General features: G+C 45.3%; 1 protein-coding gene across 2 annotated transcripts in view; it reads right to left on the bottom strand.

The window, feature by feature from the left end:
* The window catches only part of LOC146789297 (calcitonin gene-related peptide type 1 receptor-like), a 2,166,593-nt gene that overhangs the window by 1,148,939 nt on the left and 994,872 nt on the right, over positions 1–22,782 (bottom strand). For both annotated transcript variants that reach the window (XM_085630942.1, XM_085630944.1), the window contains exon 6: positions 1,638–1,748. In XM_085630942.1, the coding sequence (XP_085487068.1) occupies positions 1,638–1,748 (111 nt within the window). The remainder of the gene's footprint in view (positions 1–1,637; positions 1,749–22,782) is intronic.

Genomic DNA, 22,782 nt, shown 5'->3' with positions numbered 1-22,782 from the left:
TTTACAGCAAAAGGTGCAATTCCAGAAAAACATTATTGTGAACGCACAGGAATAAAAACACACTAGCTGCAGTTGTTCACTGTGCTCGTGTTTAAATACATCCTCATGCCAAAAATTTACTTGAGGATGCAGTTCATGCTAAAATATAGAGCAAAATGACAGATCTGCATTTCACATGATTTTGCTGTAATTTCACATAACTGCATGAAAGCAAATTAAGGGGCATATGCATCAAGCTCTTTTCCCATTCGCAAACGGGCCGATTCTCAGAATTGGCCCGTTTGCGAACGGGAAAAGGCCTTTTGAGATGTATCATCCCAAAAAGGCATCGCAAATTAGAGAATCACAAAATTTGCGATTCTCTATTTTGCGATTGCATTTAAGGAATAGCAAATTGCGATTCCTTAAACGCAATGTATGAAGCACAGAAAAAGTGCGATTTGGCCTAAAGGAATAAGAAATTACCACCAACTTCATGTTGGTGGTAATTTGCGATTTCTTTGAAAAATTCACTTTTTTTCATTTTTCAAAGTGCCTCATGTGCACACATACATATTTCAGGGGTGCAACAGGGTGTCCTTTTGACACTCTGACACCCTTGAAATTCCATTCTCATTTTGCGATTCTGTAATTGCGAATCGCAAATTGAGAATGTCTTACCATTCATTCCTATGGGCCTCCTAGCCCATAGGAATGAATGGGAAGGTATTCCTTAATTGCGATTCGCAATTTGCTAATCGCAATTAAGGAATGCCAAGGAATCGCAAAATATTTGCGAATTTTTTATTACATCCTGTTTTGCGATTCTCAAATAGCGATTCTCTAAAAATCACTATTTGAGAATCGCAATAACGGTATTTGATACATATGCCCCAAAGTAAATTTCACACACTCCTAATTCCCCCCAATGCTTTTCCCCCATTATGCCACTTTAGACAGAGGTCTACCTAATACAGGTCAGTACTGATCCTGTTCCTCACTTGAAAAGACCATCCCGAGCCTTGGTCATCTTCCCCCTCCGCCCTTTGGCCCATCTATTTTATAGTTGGTCAAATTGAGATTCACACCCCTACCCCAAATCTCACTAACAAAGCTACGCCCTTGTCGAGCCTCTTACAATCCTTGTTTCAGTCGCACTTCAGAATTACATAAAAGTGTTTACTTTGCGCTTTCCAAATTGTTAATATAATTTGAGATATGTGGATAGTTCATTCATCAATATTTAATTGTAGTGAATTAAAAAAAAACTGATATGCTACAGCCTTTCCATTGGTGTCCTGTACCCCATCAGGATTGTCACCCAGGTCACTCTTACAAAAATCCTCTCACTTTGTAGTCAGAGAAATAAAAGTAGGCTTCATTTTCTGAAAAAGCAGCAATTTGACAGAAGGTATAACCTGACCTTCGACCTTTGTCTTTGAATGCACAGCAAATGTGACAGGATAAACATGTAAAGGCATCTTTAGTGTTCAATCACCTTCTGAACTCCAGCATGCTTATTCTGGGGGTGCTGCATCACCCCTACCTCCACCGCCTATGGTGCAATATGGTTTATTTGCTATGGGTATTTGTTTGCATGCTCTGTTTTTCGTCAACTAGCAGCGGCGAAAACAAGATGAAAAAACAGGATACTCTACCGGTTGTATCAAAATCTTCAAAATAATCTGGGCAGTTCTGGGTCGAGTATGTTCCTGCGGGTGTGTCGTCCCAGCACAACCAGCCATCCCACGTGCGGTTACAATACACACCTGTGCAGACAGAAAGAGGCGATTACACAAAGCGCAGTTTACGTCACTTGTTAGAAATAGTTCATCACAGTGTAACCTGCTATCGTCGGAAGGTCTAGGTAAAATTGTAGCCTAGAATATTTAAGTAATACATATCTCTAAATTCAATAATGATCAAATCCAGTTGATTGTTCAGTGGAAACTTCAATAGCTTTCTCAAATGTAATTAGGCTATTTTGAAATAAAATAGGAGCAAACAATTAGAGGTGGCTGGGTAAAACTTCGAACACACTTACATGTTTTTAAACACCAAATCTAAGTACATAAGCTTGGTAATAAAGTGTTTTTTTGTGCTCTATAACAGAGGAAGGGCCGCCACAACAGCGCTTAAAAACACAAGTCAAAATTATAATTTCGCCTTCGAGCACTCTGCGAAAAGGTCCAAATTATAATTTCGACTTTGAGCACTCTGCCAGCAAGTGACAGTCTCTTATGGGTCCTTGCAAAGTTTTGTCTTTTCTCAATAGGTCTTCTAACCAAAACGCGCTTCATGACTGGGGTTGCATGTCATTCACTTCTTCAGGGCATAACTCTAAATTGTTGAATTATTGATAAATGTGCCAATTTGTCCTGTTATTACTCGAGTCGACTTGGTCCTAATAAGGTTTCTGTTGGAAATGGAAAGTCCATTAGCCAGGTGCATAAAACAGGATAGGTTTATTCAGGCTTAGTTCCAGGGTCAGTTTAGTAGAAGTTAGGTAGATGGAAGCATGGCCCCACCAGCAGCAGCCTCTCTGCTGCTCAGCCGGCATCCACCAGCTGACACTCCACACATAACCAGGCAACCAAGCATTCTGAGACATCATCACACATTCCAGCACTCATCCTGGCTGAGCAGCAGGGAAGACACAGCTAGGGAAAGAATAGCAACAAGTAATTTATAACAGTTTCCAGTCACTATTAGGGTGTTCAATAGGATGACATCGTGGCCAGTGTGTGTCTGCTATTTGCTCAGGAGAGTACTCCAACCTGTAACGCGGCCTAAGGAACTTGGTGAATCTATAGAGAGAAAATAAAACTTTGCTAGGACCCAGAGGAGGCTTTCGATGTTGTTCGTTCAACTGTTTACATACAGAGTGCTTGACTGCGAAATTATAATTTGAAATAAAATAAATTACTCATCCATACAAATATCTATTGGTCAGCTCTTTAGTCTGAAGTGCACACTGTGTGAATCCACTTTGCTTTAATGATGCTGTGTGTCGGCTGTTTGCTTCACAAATTAAAAAATGGTTGTTTTTCCTGGCATGTAGAATTCTCACTTTGAGTAACATACAATCAAACAAATAACGCTACAGTTGTTTGGCAGAGTATGTGTGCTGACCATGGCTGATGTACATATGCAACAGAAAACTGTCAATATTTAACGTTGGACATAAGACCTAAAATCAGCCATAAGGCGACCATACTACGACACAAGACTTCTTACCGAGAAAATGAATTCCATGCCTGCGAGGCTTGGAAGGGTCATTGAAGAATCCACACACACACGATGCCGTCCCTTCCAATGGGACACACAAAAACACGAATAAAACGGCCAATGCTAATTTCGTGGACATCTACTTGCATTAGACTGGATCAAACTTGCGCACACGAATTGGAGTCGGTGAATTTAATTCCAGATATTTATAAGCAGAAACCCATCACCATGTAAAATCTCTTCCCTGCAGATTGCAATAGGAGACAGTTCTCACAACGCGGTAGAAGTGTCGTTGCCTGGTGATTATCCCGCGCGTTTTGTTGCTAGTCTCGCATCACCGAGTAAACAGTAGTGATATCATCTTTCATTTGGCCAAAGAAAACTGATAACGATATGTAGAAATCACTTCTCTGTTTTATTGTGTTCCTAATGGAATGCGTAACTCGATGTTAATGGGACATGTTATGGATAATGAACCATGTATTTTCTCTGTATTATGTGTGCTAACTTTTGCAATATTTCAGTGCAAAAATGTAATCAGTGTAAATCTGAATGGTCACATATTGCAATGAGTGTAAACAGAAGCTCATTTCAATGTATACATTTTCCATTCAGTTGTCCTTGAATGAATTACCTTGAGAGCACTCGTTGTGAATTGAACTCGCTTCATTGCATTCCCAGAAATGCTCAATTGGTGGACCGATTGCGTCTGTTAGACGGTCTCTTAATTATCCTACAGTGTGGGTCTTTCGCGATGTCTGTTATCTTTGTGACTTGCTGTTAGTGCCTTGTTAAAAAGGCACATCTGCCATGATCTCTATAGGGTGAATTAATGGTTTTCTTACATTATAAAATGTTCTTGTTTACGTAAATGGTTGAAACCTGGGAGTAGTCGAGCACTTTTGTCACAAAAAAGTACTCCACTGTTGTTCTCATAAGATTGTTGTTAGGGATCAACAACTGCGAGACTAGAGAAAAGAAAGAAAGGCACTGGGATGTCCCTACGTGAAGCAGTCCCTGACGGGGTCTTGTAGGAAAAAAATCCTTGTTTTTATTTATTTTCCCTCACACACCCTAGTGGTGTCATGCTTCATCATCGGGACACCGCGACCCCTATAAGTCGCGGTGGGCTCAACCAATGTTCCAGGGAGCACTTGAATGATATACCAGACCAGGGGGATAAAGATTAAAAATAAGTAGTCGAGCACTGCCATGAAAGAGATTACCCTTAGCCAACTCAATGTTAGTCATTTTATAGGGCAGAAAATGTGTTCGGCGTAAGAGGAAACTCGGAAAGGTGTTCACTTGTCAAACAAAATGCTTGCATGTTACCTGTGGGTAACATAGTACTGTCAGGAAATAGCTAAGCAAGGAGTGCATCTGCATATAACATTCTTGGGAGAGGAAGTGTAGGACTATGAGGAATGTCTGTGAACTACAGTTAGGCCTATAATCAGTAGTTCGTGGGGGCTATGGCCGCACAGCACAACCTTGGAGTTTGATGTGCCCGCCTCTCTCCCTAAATTAAGACCCATCTTTCCTGAATAGGAATATGTACTAACTTGCTAACAATGTAGTAGTGGAATGGTCACAGCCAGCAGCCATTCCCAGTATATAGGTTGGGTTTAGTGTGGGCCTTGCATTTTATGTAGCTTGTTGTAGGATGTCTAATAATTCAGAACCACAGTGCTCTCTGATGCAAGGTTTGTATGTGAAGGTTAGGTCCTTTGGGTCTCACCTCCTCTGATTGCCTGAATCTGCATGACCTCCTCTCTCACTTGAACTTGAGTATAACTCTGACTTCATCAGCTGTTTGTTGCCTTCTATTGGACATGACAAAATAGTACCTTGCTCTGTCTTGAATGAAACCTGAAGTTGCCTTGGATAAAGGGGCTGGGAGCACCGATGAAACAGGGCCAGGTGGCTGTGCTGCACTGTCTCTACAGATCACAACAAAACTGAGGATTAACCAGACCAGAAGAAAGGCTCCTGGGAATCCTTAGTACATGTGAATGTGCTGTGCTGAGTAATGGCAGGTAAAAATATATAGCAAAAAAATGAAATATTCAGGCTCATCCCTCTCTTAGTCCAACTTAGTCCACCTGCAGAGGGAAATTGGGCTTACAAAATCAACTGAAAATATGCCTCACACCCAAATTAGAGATATTGATGAATTTTATGCCTGAAAAAGAAAACTGTTGTGTACAAGTTGGACAAACTTCCATGGACCTCACAATCTGGTTCATGGAGGTCCGGGCACCCACATCCAAACTGATTGTTTCAATCACAATCGTCGTAACACAAGGACCTTTTCTCATTGGTAGAAAAGACAGCAATCCGAATTCTGTTCTTTCAGCTGTCTGATTGGCCACTCCGTAACCAATCAGAAGAATGATTGGCTGTTGGTAATCAAACAAAATAGCCCCTTCGTCTGCACGAATATTGTCTGGGCCGCTCATCTCGTTCACGCCACTGGCAATTTATTTGAGCTCCTTGTAGGCAGAAGTGGATCAGAAAAAATTCGTGCAGGGACTGTCTTCCATGTAAGGAGACTAATAAAAGAAATTAATCAGCCAGACACAGTGCTGAGAATAGAGCGGGAGTTGGGTATCGATTCAGAGAGTGTGTCGGTGTTAGGATTAGTAGTTTGCAGGTTTTCATCATTGTTCGACAGTCTTTGCTGTTCTAAAATAATGCCTCCTGCTTGAGCGATTCCAGCTGTGCAAATGCTTTCCCCTTTCCCAAACCAGTTAAAAGATGTCTTTAGAAAGCTTGCATTTAAAAAAGCGAGCATTGACAAATACAAATGGCCTCGCTTTTGAAATGCATTGCTGGACTGTGCTTCTTTGGCAATGCTTGATGCCGAAGCTGAAAATCATCAGCAAAAAGAAAAAAGCAAGCTTCTTGTCCATGTTTAACACAGTAGCGGTCCGTGGAGGGAGTTTGGTGGGGCAGTGAGGCGGGGCAGAGAGGCGGGGCGGGGGAGGGGCAGGGTGGGGAAATGTAAACACCGGAATATGGATGAACGGAGGCAAGTACACATTTAAATAAATAAAACAAATTTCGTTGCGCGCGCGGCATTGCATTCTGCGATGCAGCGCGCGCAAAGGAATTCGTTTTATTTAGTTAAATGTGTACTTACCTCCATTCATCCATATTCCGGTGTTTACATTTCCCCACCCTGCCCCTCCCCCGCCCCGCCTCTCTGCCCTACCGAACTCCCTCCACGGACCGCTACTGGTTTAACAGCATAACCCAAAAATGCTTAGAGGGACACCACCACATGATGACATACCCACATGAATGCATCATCATTAATGTTCATGTATACATCATGATGCTTCTACGGCCGTAATGTGTTTTTTAATGTATAGTCCCAATATGAGGGTTATCCATCTTGGAGTGGTACATAGCAATAATAATAACAATAACAATATTAACACTCATTATAATGATGTTCACAATAATAATATATTATTGTTTTTAATATTCTATTATACCATCATTTTATCGAAAATTGTTATAAAGAGTGAGCCATTCTATGATAGTTATCTCTAGCAATAGTGCAGGTGTTCTCACTAATTCTACGACTATGACTGCTATTACTAGTACTAGTATAATATAGTAGTGATATTACTGCAACAACAACTTCTACAAATACCACCCATACTAACAGTATTAGCAATCTGAGGCATAATATTACTATTATTGCTATAATTACTACTATTATTTCATCATGAACATTTGCAGAGCTAATTAAGACATAACAGTTCACCAAGTATCTTGAAATCATGCGGTTCTTCACCCAAATTGTGTTTGCGTCATTTAGTTTCTCTAAAGAATATCATCTAGGATAATCTGTTACCCATGTGAGGTATTATTGAGCCAAGCCTGACCCCAAACACTGAAACCATTCAGTATTTTAGTCCTGATTCACAAAGGTAAATATTAGGCCTGGGCGAAAATTTCGTTCAGTTCGCGGAAATTGCGATAATTTGACATTTTTGCGTTCCGCGGAGAGCGCGAAAATGTCAAAATTTCCGCATTCCGCAGCTTGGCGATAATTTGTTTCTTGCTCGCGCTGTAAAATAATACATTCTCGCGCGCGCGCGATCACCTTACCTGAATTCCCTGCGTTCGCCGACAAGTTTTTTTGATCCGGTCGCGTTCTCCATGAGATGTTGTATTGTTTTTAGCCATTTGCGCTGTCTCGCGACAGTTCGCGCCCGCAGTGACGTCATGCGTCGCGTGATCACGTCTTTCTTCTCGCGATCATGCACCGCGAGACAACTGAAAACAAGATGGCCGCGCCCGCGAGCAACCACATGGGTAAGTTGGCGAGCCGCAACCATGCAGAAAATCTCGTGAACATGCGGGAAAAAAACTTCCGCATCTTCGCGATATTTCCGCGAGTTTGCGATAATTTTTAACATTTTCGCGATAATTTGCGAAAGTGGATTTCGCAAATTCCGCCCACCCCTAGTAAATATATGCATGTATATTTTTCACATGTACATATACTACTACACTTAGGTGTAATGCTCCACTTTTTAGCTATTCTCCCTTTGCAAATGGAGATTTACACTATTTTCATGTGAATATTTACATCAAGGTGTAGACTTGCATGTCTAGATCCCCTCCTAATGGAGAGTGGACGGTCAGATAACAAAGTCTACAAGTGTAAAGTTACTACTAGTAACTTTTCCCGTATTGCTGGAGATCTCCCTGTAGGAAAGAATGGTGAAAAATATTGAAGTTTACTGTTCTTTAAAATAATAACATACATCTGTCAATATAATATATGTGTAGCCTAACTAATTTTTTGTTGTTGTGTATGTCTCTCACTGAGTCATTAGTGTGAATGTCAGATTTTAAGTCTGATAATTCCCCGCAGTGATGTAGAAAGGGTGGGTTACAGATCTCGTAACTCACTGTTGCTAATTCATAAAGGAGTCCCAGGCTGCTCAGGCTTGGCTCTTTGAGAGTAATGGGTGGCATAGAAAGTGTTAGAGGTGGGTGACAGGAGTACAGATGTTTTTTTTAAAACTTGGAATAAGAATTAGAGGCCATGTTATGTATGGCTTCCCCATGGCTCCGCTGCCCCTACGTAGCAGTTGCAAGCAGGGGCAGATGATTTGGAGGGGGGTATATATAACATAAAATTAACGTAAACAGGGAATTACAGGGATGTTTCATGGTCATGGACAACTCAAGCTTCACTCTAGTTGTCTATTTCAGGTGACCTAGAAGTTCCTAGTAAATAACATCCCAGTAAATCACTGCTACCCATCTATAATTATATCTGGTATGTATGGCATTCATAGAGAGCCTCTATAGTTTACATCAGATTCAAAATCTGATAGCTCAGTGCTATGACAGCAAAATTTGATAGCAAAACTCATTAGCCATTATTGCTATCTCACCAGGGCTCCCTGAGAGCCTATCGAAGCAGCGCGGCTTGTGTGTTTTTACTAAAAGCAGAAAGCATGGCTGCAGGAGGGGTAAGGATAGCAGGAAATTGGTGAGGAGGCTCATTAAGGATGACAGGTAAAGTACCTATTTTTCACATGTGGGTCAGAGAGGAGAGACCATTTTATGCATGGCTCCCCTCTTAATCCTCTGATACCGCACAACAGTTAAAAGCAGGAGAAGAGAATTTTGGGGGGCATACATAACATAAATTTATGTTTGAATAAATACTGGATTACAGGGTTGTTTTTCACCTTAGGGTTCAGAGTAACATCATTGACAACACGAACTTCGCTCTTGCGGTCTTTTTGATGTCACTGAGAAATCCTTCTCGAAAAATATCCCCATAAATCACAGTTACTCATCTATAATTATATATGTCATTAACATGGAACTAATAAAATAAAATAGTATTACATGTCAAAACATCAAATTAAATTGTGTGGTAAATAATACCCCAATTTAAATATTGCAATTCATAACCAATAATTCAAAAAATTACCTACACTTAAACGTTTGATTTATTTAGCATCAGTTCTTATTTTAATTCCATGCTGCTATTATTTTTTATGGGAGTGTCTTGTAATACCAGTGGTTGGTCAAATCTGATGCTGGATTTATTTCAAAGCTGGGCTGGATTATATTTATGCCTGTTTTTTCACCTCTTGATCCTCAGTAACTTTAGAAGTGCAGTTTATGAACAGCAATGTTCTTACTCTTTTGTAGGGGCTTGGTTGTATTTCAAAGCCCCTCTGTTGGACTTGGCCCTTCTGGCAGGTTCACCCCTGAACTTTTTTTCTTTTTACTGATGACTTGGTGTGGTAATTGTTTGGTCTCTGCGCACTTTCCCTGTGTCCCAGGGTAAAGTGCGTGCGTGCTCTGAGTGCATGTGGTGAGATAGGCCTGCCCTCCCATAGGAATGCATGGGGAATGTATGTGTCCCTAGTAGTTCCTGATGCGTGGGGTGTGCAGGCCCGAGTTTGGTATGTGCGGACTCGTGGGAGTGAATGCTGCGCGATGATGTGTGCGGCGTGCATGTACCTAGTGTGGAAGTGCCACTTCTAGAAGTGGGCACTTCTGTGTGCAGTGTGTCTGTCGCGTGATTGGCTGGTCGTGTCATGTGACGGGCTAGGGATTCCCCAGAGTCAGGATGAGTCACCCAGTGGTGAATGGGGAGATCAGCAGCTAGATGGGTGGGAGGAGTACACCTGGGTCCTGAATAGGACAGGATTTTCCACACACAATGCTGGCCCCGCCCCCTGTGGTGCGACTGACGACCCTAGCCCTGCCAGTGAATAGAGTGAGGGGCTGAGCACATCAAGGGTGCTCCCCAACCAGCTGCGACTGGTTTTCCCCCTCACCCTGAACCCAGAACAAAGGGTTTGCCTGTATAAAAATGGGGCTGTGTCCCCACAGAAACTGTTCTTTGCCAGGATCCTGCCTGAGGGGGGCTGCTGCTGCTGCTGGACCAGAGGACCGCCACTTGGACTACCTCCCTGCCTGGAGGCCCAGTGAGCTGGCTCTGGGTCCATCCTTGCCCCCCACCCCTGCCCTGCTGCATGCAGGGGAGAACTTGCCTGGACTTTTGCTGTTGTGTGCCTTAAAGCGCTGGGAGCGCTCTATTTTCCTCTAAGTGCCTGGAAGCGCTTCTCCCTGCCCTGCAGCGCTAGGAGATCTCGGGTTGGCCTCTAGCGCAAGGAGCGCTTTATTTCAACAAGCCGGTGCCCACCCGGCGTTGGCCCCGTGTTCGCTGACATTCACGTCCCCTGGCAGGTGCCCACCCTGCCAGGGACATTGGCGTTCGTTGGCGGGTGTCCACCCCGCCGCATATTACGTATTTCGAGGGAGCCTACCCCTCTCATTTGCAAAATCACTGCCGCGACCCGGCGACCAGGAAGTCAGGCAGCCGTGGGGACGACGTGGGCGTGCCCTTGAATCAGGAAGCGACGGGAGCCCACCCCACGCTCCTGCGACGGCGACCCGGAAGAGAAGCAGGAGTCCGGACGGAGGGCGGGAGCCTACCCCGTCTCCGTCGGCGAAGGAGAGCCTGCCGAAAATAAGAAGTCCCGGAGCGAGCAGGAGCCTACCCTGCGCCCTGGGAGAAGCACCGAGACCGGAGACGACGCGGGAGTCCCCGGAGAGCGCCCGGTAAGTACCAAGGGATGGGGGACTCCGCGCCGGTGTGAGGGTCTCCGCCGGTAGACGGCATCTCTGTGTGCCTGCTCGCACCGAGGCACTACAAGTGCCGGGCGGCCCCGGAAGGCAGTGGGCGGCCCAACGACATTGGGGGCATTGTTGTTTCGAGCACTAGGCGCCCCGACCACGGGGGCAGTGTTTTCAGAGCCTAGAAGGCTCCAACGACGGGGTACATTATTGTTTAGAGCCTGCGAGGCTCAGGGGGCATTTCGTACTGTAGAGCCCAGAGGGGCTCAGGGGGCCACACGTGTTACATATTAGAGCCCAGGAGAGGCTCCAACCCCCCCGCCATATTTGTTTAACAAGGCACAGTGGTGCCACAGCATCTCTCCAGTTGCCCAGCACTTAGTGGGCAACTGCAACGTTTAGGTTGTGGCCTCGGTGTTCTGGCTTGCGCAGCCTGCGCCGGCGCGCCCTGACTTTTCTGGACGCAGGGCGTCCTTGCCCCTACTAGGCCAGTTGGCCCAGGGACTGCCACAGTAGTGGCTAATGTGAGTTTTGGCGCCATTGTACCTTTTCTGCACCTCTGAATGTGTTTATGCGTCATGTGCTGTGCTTTACACCTCTGAATGTTATGCATCATGTGTTTATGTGCTTAGACCCCTACAGGTATTGTGATACTTAGGTGGCTGTTTTCTCCCTAGTACAGGTGGTGCTAGTGAGGTCCTGATTCCCTGCGCAATATATTCCTAAAGGTGGTTAGGGTTGCGTAGGTGGTACTTTCTGGTTACCAGTAGTTACTGATTGTGTGTTATATATGTTATTGTGTGCTATGTTCTAAAATATTATTCCTACGTTCTAAGTGCTATTTCTACAAAGTGCTAATTCCTGACAGTGGTCCATGTGGCCCTGTCCCCTATATATATAATCCCTTGTAAATTCTGCCCGTGCCTGTTGGCACAGTGTAAAGTGTGTGTTTTTATCTAATGTGTTGTGTATAATATAAAGGCTATTTTTATAGAATACCTTGTGTGGAGTTTCCTTTGTGGTGGGCCTTGGGTGTTGTTGCTGGGTGCGCGCGCAAACGCTTTACACATCACCTCAGGGATAAGCCTGTCTGCTCGTGCCAAGCTACCAAGGGGGTGAGCAGGGGTTATCTTTGGCGTGTAACTTCCTTCCCCTGACTAGAGTGGTGGTTTCTGCCTGACTTTGGCGCAAGCCTTAGCCAACCAGAAATCCCATTTCTAACGTTGGTGATCAGCGGTGGGATTTGGACTTGCGTTTGCGCTGTACCGCAGCAGCAACTGGCCGCACTACAAAACTCTGCATTTAGATAAATCACATGGTATAGGGATTATTGTTCTAAGTTTGTTTTTAATTGTCATTTCTTTGGAAATGTGTTTTTGTGCACTGTGAGTTAGGTGTCCCTAGCTCGGGAGGGTAGATCATCCCCCTTAGTGCATTGTGTTTCTGGATTCACCAGAGGGTGGGATCCAGTGGTGGCAGCGTAATAGTGTCCTGTACATTTGTCCCCCGCCCTGCGCCCAGAGTTGGTACCTGTGTCACGTGGTGGTCAGGTTGAGGAATCAGGGGTGGTAGAAACTGCCTTACCAGTCCGAGGGGAGGGTTGTGTGTGGACGAGTGGTGAGTGGCACTAGGCAAGTGAGTGTGAGTTCTCTGGGTTAGAGAGCTTGCTGAATCTTTTTGTGAATTGTGTACTCCTGTTAAACTCAGACCCCTAGGTTCCCTGTGTGATCTTTTCTCTAGAACGTCTGCCAGAATGGAGCCTGCTTTTGATCTCAGTGATCTAGTTTATTACAGTATGCAGGAGTTGGAAAGGTTCTGTAGAGAAAGAAACATAGGGGTGAGAGAGTCAGACACTGTGTACGAATTGAGGAACTACATGATTGGATGGCAAGCAGATGAATGGAAACGTGAGCGCAGTGAGGAAGAAAGGGCCCGGACCTCACACCTGGAGGGTGGTGGGTCTGTGGGGAGCCCTGAAGACTCAGAAGAAGATGACAGTACCTGGACGCCAGTAGAGAGTGAGGACCCCATAGGTAGGGAGTCCCTTGCTGGGTCCAGCGTAGAAGATAGCGCCTCATCCCTTTCCCTGTCCCCTGAGCACAGTGGTAGTTTTCTGGATTCCCCAGTGAGGGTGGAGTCCAGTGGTGGCAGCGATATAAAGTGCAGTATAGAGAGTCCCAGTCCCAGTTCCCCGAGTGTGGTACCTTGTTCCCGAGAGGAGGAATGTAGGTTGAAGTTCAGGGGCAGTAAGAAGCTGTCTCACCAGTCTTGGGAGGAGGCTGTGGAGGAATGTCATGATGCCCTGGTGGACTGGTTGGTGTTTAACCCGGAGCAGGATTTGGATGGAGTACTAAATATGATTATCAAGGAGCAGATGCTCAGTAGTTGTTCTCCAGGGTTGCGCCAACACCTGTTGAGGTATAACTCTTTTTGTCCATTTGAACTTGCAGAGGAAGCAGACCTCTGGGAAAGGGCCAGAGGTTCTCTAGTGTCATTAGTGAGTGATTCCAACAATAGTGGGTCAGAGATCCTCCAGCCCAGCGTGGTGGAGGAGGCTCAGTGTAGCCCAGCTAGGTCCCAGGATAGCGAGGAGGGTGTAGGGGCTCACTGCCTGGCTCAGTGGAGCAGGAGTGAGAGGGTGACCGAGGGTACCCGGACGTACGAAACCCTGCCTCAGGACTTGGATGGTTCCATGAGGGAACACCAAGTTGGGGACCTAGGCTGTCCTGTTAGTCCACTTGAGGAAGATCTCTTAGTGAGTGGAGGACCTAGAGCACCTGTAACCAGGGCTCCTGTGGTTCTGGAGTCTGGCGGTACCGCTCCGGTAGGGAGGGTACAGGAGTCCAGCGTGAGTGATTGGGGGATGAGTTCCCCAGTGGAAGAGCCGGTGGGTCAGGGACTTCCCAGTTGGGCTAGGTTCCCGTGTAGTGACCAGGGTGACACCACTTCTGTTCTGGGGGATCTCCGCGCACTGTCAGGTGGACAGGGGACGGGAGATCAGCGCCAGACAGACAGTCGCTCGACATAGGTGTCATTTGATAGCCTCATGGGGATGGAGTGGAGATCCCCAGGAGTCCTGGAGTGCCAGGCAATTATTCCACCAAAGGTTCTAGGCCGGAGGTTGGAAGGCCAGGTTCGGGATCAGCCTGACCTGAAGGGTGGGACGTCTGTAATCAGCGTCCCGACCAGTTCTTCTTCCAGAGGTACCGCCCCAGTTGGTAGGGAGCAGGGTTCTGGAAGGGGGTGCAGAGGGTGGGAGAGCCCACCTCTGCCCCCGGTACAACCTGAGGGGTTAAACCCTGGGTTGGAATGGCGTTCTAGGTGTACCCCTCGCCAGAGGAGGAGGAACCCTAGGAGAAGAGGTAGGGGGAGGAGAGCCTTCCCTGAGACTCCTGGTCCGCCTGAGGGTGTAGACCCTAGGCTGGAGAACCAGTGGCAGTCTAGTCCTGTCTTTCAGAGAGGAAGAGTGGAGAATGGCCGCTATGTGCCAGGGGTTACTACCCCCCACTCTGTGGTTAGGCAAAGACCAGTGGCACCTGGGTGGCCTAGGGCCTGGTCTTGGCCGCGGACAGCTTGGGAGTACCAGTGGGGTAGCCCAGTTGGTCCAGACAGTGGTGCAGTAAGCAGTACTCTTATGTGCTCTTTTATTACTTTAATAATTGCTATGAAACATCCAACACAATATGATTTAACAAGCAAGGATCGTACAGTCAATTTAGTTAGTCCTATTTGTCTATGAATAACCCCTGAATATCCCCATTTCAGATGCTTAGTGGACAATTCACAACTCAAAGGCATATGCTTGCATATAAAACTTCAACAAGAGGAGTACTATTTTAAATGCTCCAAACTGCCTTTCTGATTTGATTTAAACTAGTTTTCAAAATGTTAACTTTTAACGATTCCAATGACTTATTTTCATCAACCAACATTCTACTTTTTGAATTAAAGGTATTGTTAGGTTTACTGTTACACAGGAAAAGTTTCATGTTTTAAATATGTTACATTTTAACTGTTTGAAGTGTGCTGTTAATCGAAATGTACCTCCTTATCACTTCAAAAATATGCACAACGTAGACTACTACTGAAAAGTGAAAAACAATTACTGTAGGAAGCCTGTCATTGTTGGCCAATGCCCCCACACCCGAAATGCCCCCACAGATTTTTTTCCCCAGGAGCGGATTGGGAGGGCTTGCCTCCAGTTGTCTCTACCCCAACAGGGGGGCAAAAAGCCCCTTAGAAAACAGGGAATTATTTTGTTAAAAATGCTGGTGGGGGGCTGACCTAACATAGGGCCAGGCTATTAAGCATTAATGGTTCCATGAGTCTTTCTGCTCCCCCAGGGGGGCAATTGAGAGTGTTTATACCCATCTGGCTCCAAGGAGGTGCAGATATCATACTAGACACTATCTTTTTTTTGTTTTTGTCTTTCTGACACACCGGATACCTGCCATTTTTTATTTTAATATTATGGGTGGATGAGGTCAAAACAGGCCGTGAACCGGACTAATACCCCTTAACCCCTTCTGTGCTCATGATGGAATGGTCCTGTCATGAGCGGCCGTGCTCCTGTGCTCATGGCAGAACCATTCCGTCATGTGCACAGGCGCACTAAATCCCTCTGCTGCAAACAGCAATGGGATTTCCTTTATTTTTTGTGGGCCACGGGAGGTGGGCAAGAGCTTCCTGAAGCTCCCGAGGCTTGTTTTCTCAATGTAATGACGATCACTTGCATGGCTCGCTGATGTCCTTACATTGAAAAGGAAACTGAAACTTAGTTTCAGTTTTACTGTATTGGTTCTCATGTGGTTATCTCAGACCCCTCGATCATAAAACAGATGGGAGAGGTATTGTTGGAAAGGGGAGAATCTCTCCTGTCCAATAGTACCCCTCCCTAGTGCATCCTAGCTTGGAGGTTGCCCCAGGAGAGGCACTTGGCCAAGGACCTTTGCTCCCCCCTTTAAATTCTAGCATAATTAGTCATTCTGTCCTCCCTGGGAAGAAGATAGGGGCCGAATCCCACAATCTGTTCCCAGGGGGAAGAAAGCACCCTAGACATCAGGGATAATTTTTTTTATAGGCCAGGGGTAGGGGCTGTCTAATATGGGCATGCCAATGCCCCCACCCTTACCCCCCAAAATGCAAACGTCTTTATAACCCCCCATGAGGCAGATGGGGCAATAGCCCCTGATCTGCCCCCAAAGGGGGCAGAAAGCCCACTAGGCACCAGGGATTTTTTCTTATATGTAGGGGTAGGGGCTGCCCAGAATGGGCATGCCAATGTCTCCACCCCAAAAATAATTGCTGCAGTCTTCTGTCCCCCGTAAGGCAGATGGGGCAATAGCCCCTTATCTGGGGCTAAAAGCCCACCAGGCACCAAGGATTCTTTTTTTTCAAAGTTCAGGGGTGAGGCTGGCCAGAAAGGGCATAACAAATACACCCCCCCAAAAAAATGCCACAGTGTAACCGCTCCCCAGGAGGCAGGTGATATGCCCCCCGTGGGCCAGAAATCCCACTACACATCAGGGATTATTATTTTTAAATACTTAGGGGTGGGGGCTGCTCAGAATGGGCATGCTAATGCCCCCACCCCAAAAACAATTACCACAGCCTTTCTGCCTTCCCCGGGAGGCAGATGAGGGCAATAGCCACTTATCTGCTTCTGGGAGGCAGGGGGGTTGAAAGCCCACTAGGCACCAGGGATTATTTGTTTCAAAGTTCAGGGGTGGGGCCTGCCTAGAAGGGAATGCCTATGGCCTCACCCTCAAAACAAAATGCCACAGACTTTCTGCCCCCCCAACAAGCAGATGGGGCAATAGCCCCTAATATGCCCCCCATTGAGGGGCAGAGCGCCCACTAGACACCAGGGCTTTTTATATGTAGGTGCTGCCAAGAGTGGGCATACCAATGCCCCCACACCCCAACAAAAGCATCCGCAGTCATTCTGCCCCGCTTGGGGGCATATCGGGGCAATAGCCCCCGATCGGTCCCCCCCAGGGTGGCAGAAAGCCCAACAGGCACTGATCTTTTTTTCACAATGTGCCTAGCTGTGGATTTTGGGCCCTAGCACCATCCGGCACATCGAGAAACCTAGAAAACCTGTACATTTTTTGAAAACCAGACACCAATGGGAATCCAGGATGGGGTGACTTGTGTGCCTCTCACCAGGTTCTGTTACCCAGAATCCCTTGCAAACCTCTAACTTTGGGGAAAAACATATTTTCCTCACATTTCTGTGAAGGAAGGTTCTGGAATCTAAGGGGAGCAACAAACTCCCACCAACTCAGTATTCTCCCAAGCCTCTCAATAAAAATGGTACCGCACTTGTGTGGGTAGGCCTAGTGTCTGTGACAGGAAAGGGCCCAAAATGTACTGTGGAGACTTCAAAATTATCAATTACAAAAAGACCTTGTTTTGTGAGGGAGTCACCTGCGTTTTTGATCTTGGGCTCGGCGGCCATCTAGGGAAACCTACCAAACCCTGACATTTCTGAAAACTAGACACCCCGGGAGTCCAGGAATGTGTGGTTTGCATGGATCCCCCAATGTTTTCCTACCCAGAATCCCCTCCAAACCTAAAATTTCACAAAAAAAATCTAATTTTCCTTACATTTCTGTCTGGGATCACCACGGCGGCAAAAATGTCCTACCGCCCAGCATTCCTCTTGGTCTCCCGATACAAATGATACCTCAGGTCGTTTTCTGATAGATAGGGGCATCTGCGTTTTTGGTCCATGGGGTGTAATCACTTATTACACCATGGGTCTCGGGAGGGGGGTGGTGGCAAAATGGCACACCACCTTCGCTGCCAGGCACCTGCTCAGTACCTGCGTCGTCCATCATATGGCCGGACCCCACTGGTGAGCAGCGACCCATGGTGTAATAAGTGATAACACCCCATTGTAAACTCTATTCCTCTCAACAGGAGGACTACCTGACTAATATTGTTTTTAACAATTTTTCACAGTTACCCACCTCTGGTTAGGGTTGGGCTTAGAGCACCCACACCGCCGAGGTTCATCTTATTCTGGTCCTGACGAATGCCTGATTAATTATCACACAGAGGGAGAAACATGTTGACCACACACTAGCGGATATAGCTGAACAATTTATTCAGTTTTTATATCCCACATCTCGTTTTTATCCATGTCTGCTTGGCTAATTATTACATTTTATTTTTTGACACAATCTAGAAATTTTTAACTCACTTTCACTTAACACAAATCACACAATAGCAGCTCCGCAGTAATTCTGGCGTTGAAGCACAACAGGGTGGCATTCGGCCTCCCCTGGTGGGGCCCGATGATGAAGCATGTCACCAACTAGGTAGGTGAGTGAGGGCTTTCTAGAGAACCTAGTTGGATTCTACATACGTGCTCTACTTTCTAAAAAAGCACACTCTTTCGTTGTTATGATCATCTTAAAACTAATCATCTATGGTATACTATGAAAAATTGGTCAATGGAAAATGATATAGAGATATGTAGAGCAAAACGTTGGTTCTGTTCAATTATTACATCCGGTCAGCCAGCCATACCTCAAGTGTATTTGAAATTGAACTTGGAACATAGAGTGTGAAGATACATAATGCTACGTAGACTGAAATGTTTACCATTAAAAACTGTGATGGATGCATGGCAGAATGTCATCTGGGAGGAGAGAATATGCACTGTATGCAATAATGATGTACAGACCATCTAACACTCACGGCATAATATTGGATACTGGGCTGGATACTGGATGCTGCGCTGCTATCATCCAGCAGTGTCGCTGGTGCTGTCAACCCCCACCGGGTCTCTGGGTCTCAGGTGCCTAATGCCCAGCACTGAGTACTGAGTGTTGAGTACCGGGCACCAGAAACTGGATCTGCTCACGGGCGGGTCCGCTGCCTCTGTCTGCTCCGCTCTCCGCACTGATGGTCTTGTTACATCCGCTTCCGAGTCACAGGTGTAATATGAAGAAACAGTCCGGGACAACAAGTTATTGAACCGGCCCATGAGGGACACCATGAAGTTGTTGCTACAAAAACAAGCTTTCTGGTAGTAAGGGTGGTTCCCTCATCTTGATGAAAAAGTTGGAAAAGAGTTAGAGGCATGTCATCAACATCTACATGGCCCCGCTGGCAGCCATCATCAGTAACCATAGGCTCAATATTGTGTCCTATGCTGACGACACCTGGCTGATCTTCTCCTTCACCAACTAACCCACAGTCACCAAGAACAACTTCCACTATGGGATGAAGGCTGTTGCTACCTGGATGAAGGACAGCTGACTCATCAACCTGCTTCCACAAGCTACGCCTGCTCCGAAAGATCTTCAAGTGGATCCCCACAGACGGTCACCCATGCTCTCATCAGCAGCAGACTTTACTACGGCAACAAACTCTGCACCGGCATCACCCAGAAACTCCTCAAGAAACTTCAGAACATTCAGAACTCCTCCGCCAGACTCAGCCTCAATATCCCCTGCCACATAAGCTACCTAAGAGACCTCCACTGGCTCCCTGTCAACAAAAGAATCACCTTAAAGCTCCTCATACACACCTACAAAGATCTACACGACGCAGGACCTGTATACTTTAACCACCACCTCACATTAAATGCACCCACCAGAGACCTCCGCTCCACCCAACTGGCCCAGGCCACCTTCCCACACATCCGCAATACCACGGCTAAGGGGAGATCTTTCTCCTACCTCGCATCAAAGACCTGTAACTCCCTGCCTTTCCACCTGAGGCAATCACCGTCACTGCCTCAATTCAGGAAAGACCTCAAGACCTGGCTCTACAACTGAACCACATTGCCTTCGATGGATCTGCAGCCCCCCCCCCCCAATCCCCACAGTGCCTTGAGACGATTACGGGTGAGTAGTCATGCTTTACAAGTTAGTTGATTAATTGATTTGTCAACAGTTTGTCTTCTAAGACACCCCCACATCTGTTAAACATGTCTAGTCTCCCAAAGCATGGGTGGGAGAGGATTGGAAAGGATTTCTTTGGGCCCCTTGACAATGAACATCATGTAGTTGTATTTTTTATTAATATTCCAGTTTCCCCTTGTGGAAAATCTGTCGCCAACTACTCATGACAGAGTCATGAGAGAGTGGAAAACATTTTTGCAACATGGGGTGTTCCTTTGATTTTGAAGTCTGACAATGGCCCACCTTTCAACAGTTGAACATTTTAAGATTTCCTCACTCCTCTAAATGACAAGCATCTGAAAAGCACACCTCTCTGGCCATAGGTGAATGGTGGGGTTGAGAGATTTATGAGTACCCATAAGAAGACTGTTCAACGCGCTGCGCTGGAAAAGCTAAAAGGGAAATCAGTTCTTCAGTCTACGCTTCATACATACAGGTCAGCTCGCCATTCCACCACGTTTGAGAGCCATGCCACTTTACTGTTTGGGAGAGCCTTAGGAACCAAGTTGCCACAATAAACCACTAAGAGATCTATTGACATTGATAAACTTTGAACCACTGATTAATCTCACAAGCACAAAATAAAGAAATGTGCAGACAGATGCCATTGTGCTCAGAGCACTGTGTTCAACAGAGGAGACCAAGTTATTGTCAAGCAGAAACGAAAACACAAGTCTGATGCTCCTTTTGAGGCTGACCCACTGAGGGTTGTGACTAGTAAAGGACTCATGCTGACATGCTCATCATCCTGGAAAGTTCATTACGCGAGACTCTTTGCATTTCAAGCACGTGCATCGCCCTTTACCAACTACAGATGTCAGGAGTGAGACTCGTCCACCTGAGAATCCAAAGAGCCCAATGACTGGTCCGATGTCGTTGTCAGCAATGCCAGTCATGGAGACTTCTCAGGTATCTCGGCTGCCTCGCATGACCACATCTGGGCAATTGATTTGAGCACCAAAACTATTTATTGAAGCGTTGCAATGCATATATGCATTATTGGTACTTTATATTATACAAAGGGGGATATGTAGTGTCTTGTGAGTTACAGATGATGGGATCTGTAGAACTGTGATATTACTGCGCAAGTTGTAGAATCCATGATTTAAAATTTCCAGTTCACGGTTACAAGCTGAGGAATAAATATTTGTAATACCAAGCTCTGTGTGTGGCATGATCATTTTCATATACCGGGGCTGGGGTAGGACACTACAATATTTTTATACTGTTATTCAATCAATTAACCAAGGAATTTCTCTTCCAGAAAGACACGTCTGATTGCCCCCCAAGACCACTACACCATCCCCATTTTGCCATTTATATGAAATAATTAAAAAATCCTTGAAATATAGAACCAAATATTAATGACTAACTGCTTAGAGTGACTATTTTTGTGGATGAGTGCTGATCTAGTGTGAAGAGCTTGATGAAAAGATGGTAATCATACCAAGATATTCTGTAAGGCCCAAAATCATAAGGACAATATTGAGGAAAGTTAGGTGGACCTGAGAAAGGTCAGGGAATATATATAATATTTTATAGACTGAGTTTACAATATACAAATTAAAATGTTGCCAAACAATTCTCCAAATCATGCAGTCAGATGCAATAATTATAACCTACACATCTTCCAATTCAATTTTATTTATTCATAAGTGTATTTGATTAAATAAAAAACACATTTTATATGAATCAAAGGAGTTAAATAGGTTGACCTACAGTGTTGTCACCTAACAATACCTAGGACATATGCAGATATTTTAAAAACAGGAAAATAAATAGGATATTGCTGTCATGTATGGACAAAGGCCAAAAGCATATCCATACAAGTGTATGCAGTGTGGGTAGTTCTTACCGGATAACAATCCGAGATATTAAGGTAAACACACACATATACAGGACAACAAACTCCACCACACATTCAAATACTGGTAACGATGTAGAAAGGACATCAGAGGAAATCTCATGATGTAAAGGCTTGCATATCTTTTCATCATACATTGAACAGATCATTGTGCAAAAGAATGTAATTGAAGATATCTGTAAAAAGTGAAAGTAACTCAAAACGTGATTATTAATTAATTATATGATTATTATTAAGCAATACGTATAGAACTGCTGGATGTTAAAAAACTAGAGCTAAATTGTGTACTATAAAATTGTTTGTGCTGAGGTAGCTACACACACAAGCAAATCCATCCAGCTCGGGCTCCATTACTCATAGTAACACTGTTGTGGTCCTGAGAGTGGAAGGAAGCTAGAAGATCTCCTGGTTCCACAGAGCTGAGATGGGGCAACTGAATGAAAAACTAATAGCAGCTTCATTGGACTTGGAAAAGTACTGTTGGTTGTGGAATATAAGAGGCCAGCTGAATCTCTGCACTGAAAGACTTGTTAAAGATGAAGCTGGCAGACTTCAAGCATGCAGAAGCGTGTTTCCATATATAGGGGTGACATCCCTGTTGTTGTGCAGCAGTGACATGCAGGGTAAGGACCCTCTTTGAAATACAGGGTTGCATCAGAGCTGTAGCTGAAAAGGAGATCTGAAGAGAGTCTGAAAGGCGAAAGTGGGCTTTCACTTCGAATGACGAACTCTGGTGGGCACCAGAAGCTGTGACCGGAACTGGCAGACCTTGTTGTCTATCAATATAAGCAACATAATGCATGAATGAAAGCGCTGACAGCAGAAAGTTGGATAAATGAAGTAGCACTCACAGCAATGAGGCAGGCTGAGGTCTTATGTCTAAAGCACAACAGCAGAACAAAAGTGACAGCGATCCACCTATGTTTTTTTAAACTGTCGTTACCCTCTGTGGGAAGGATAAGAGAGGGGTGAAGAACGATTTCAAAGTCCACGGGCATTTAGAAGTGGACTGTGATTCACAAGAAAAATGTGCACTCTATTGAGAGTAGTGTATCCATATGACTACACTGATGATAGGTAAACGAGAGGTAGAATATCTTCCCACAAAATTAGACGCAATGGAGATGCGTCTGGTGCTTCATATGACATGTTCGGAAAGAC

This window comes from Triturus cristatus, chromosome 10 (assembly GCF_964204655.1).
Source record: "Triturus cristatus chromosome 10, aTriCri1.1, whole genome shotgun sequence".
Classification (NCBI taxonomy): domain Eukaryota; kingdom Metazoa; phylum Chordata; class Amphibia; order Caudata; family Salamandridae; genus Triturus; species Triturus cristatus.
Note: the sequence above shows the minus strand (reverse complement) of the source record. Positions and strands in the feature narration are given on the sequence as shown.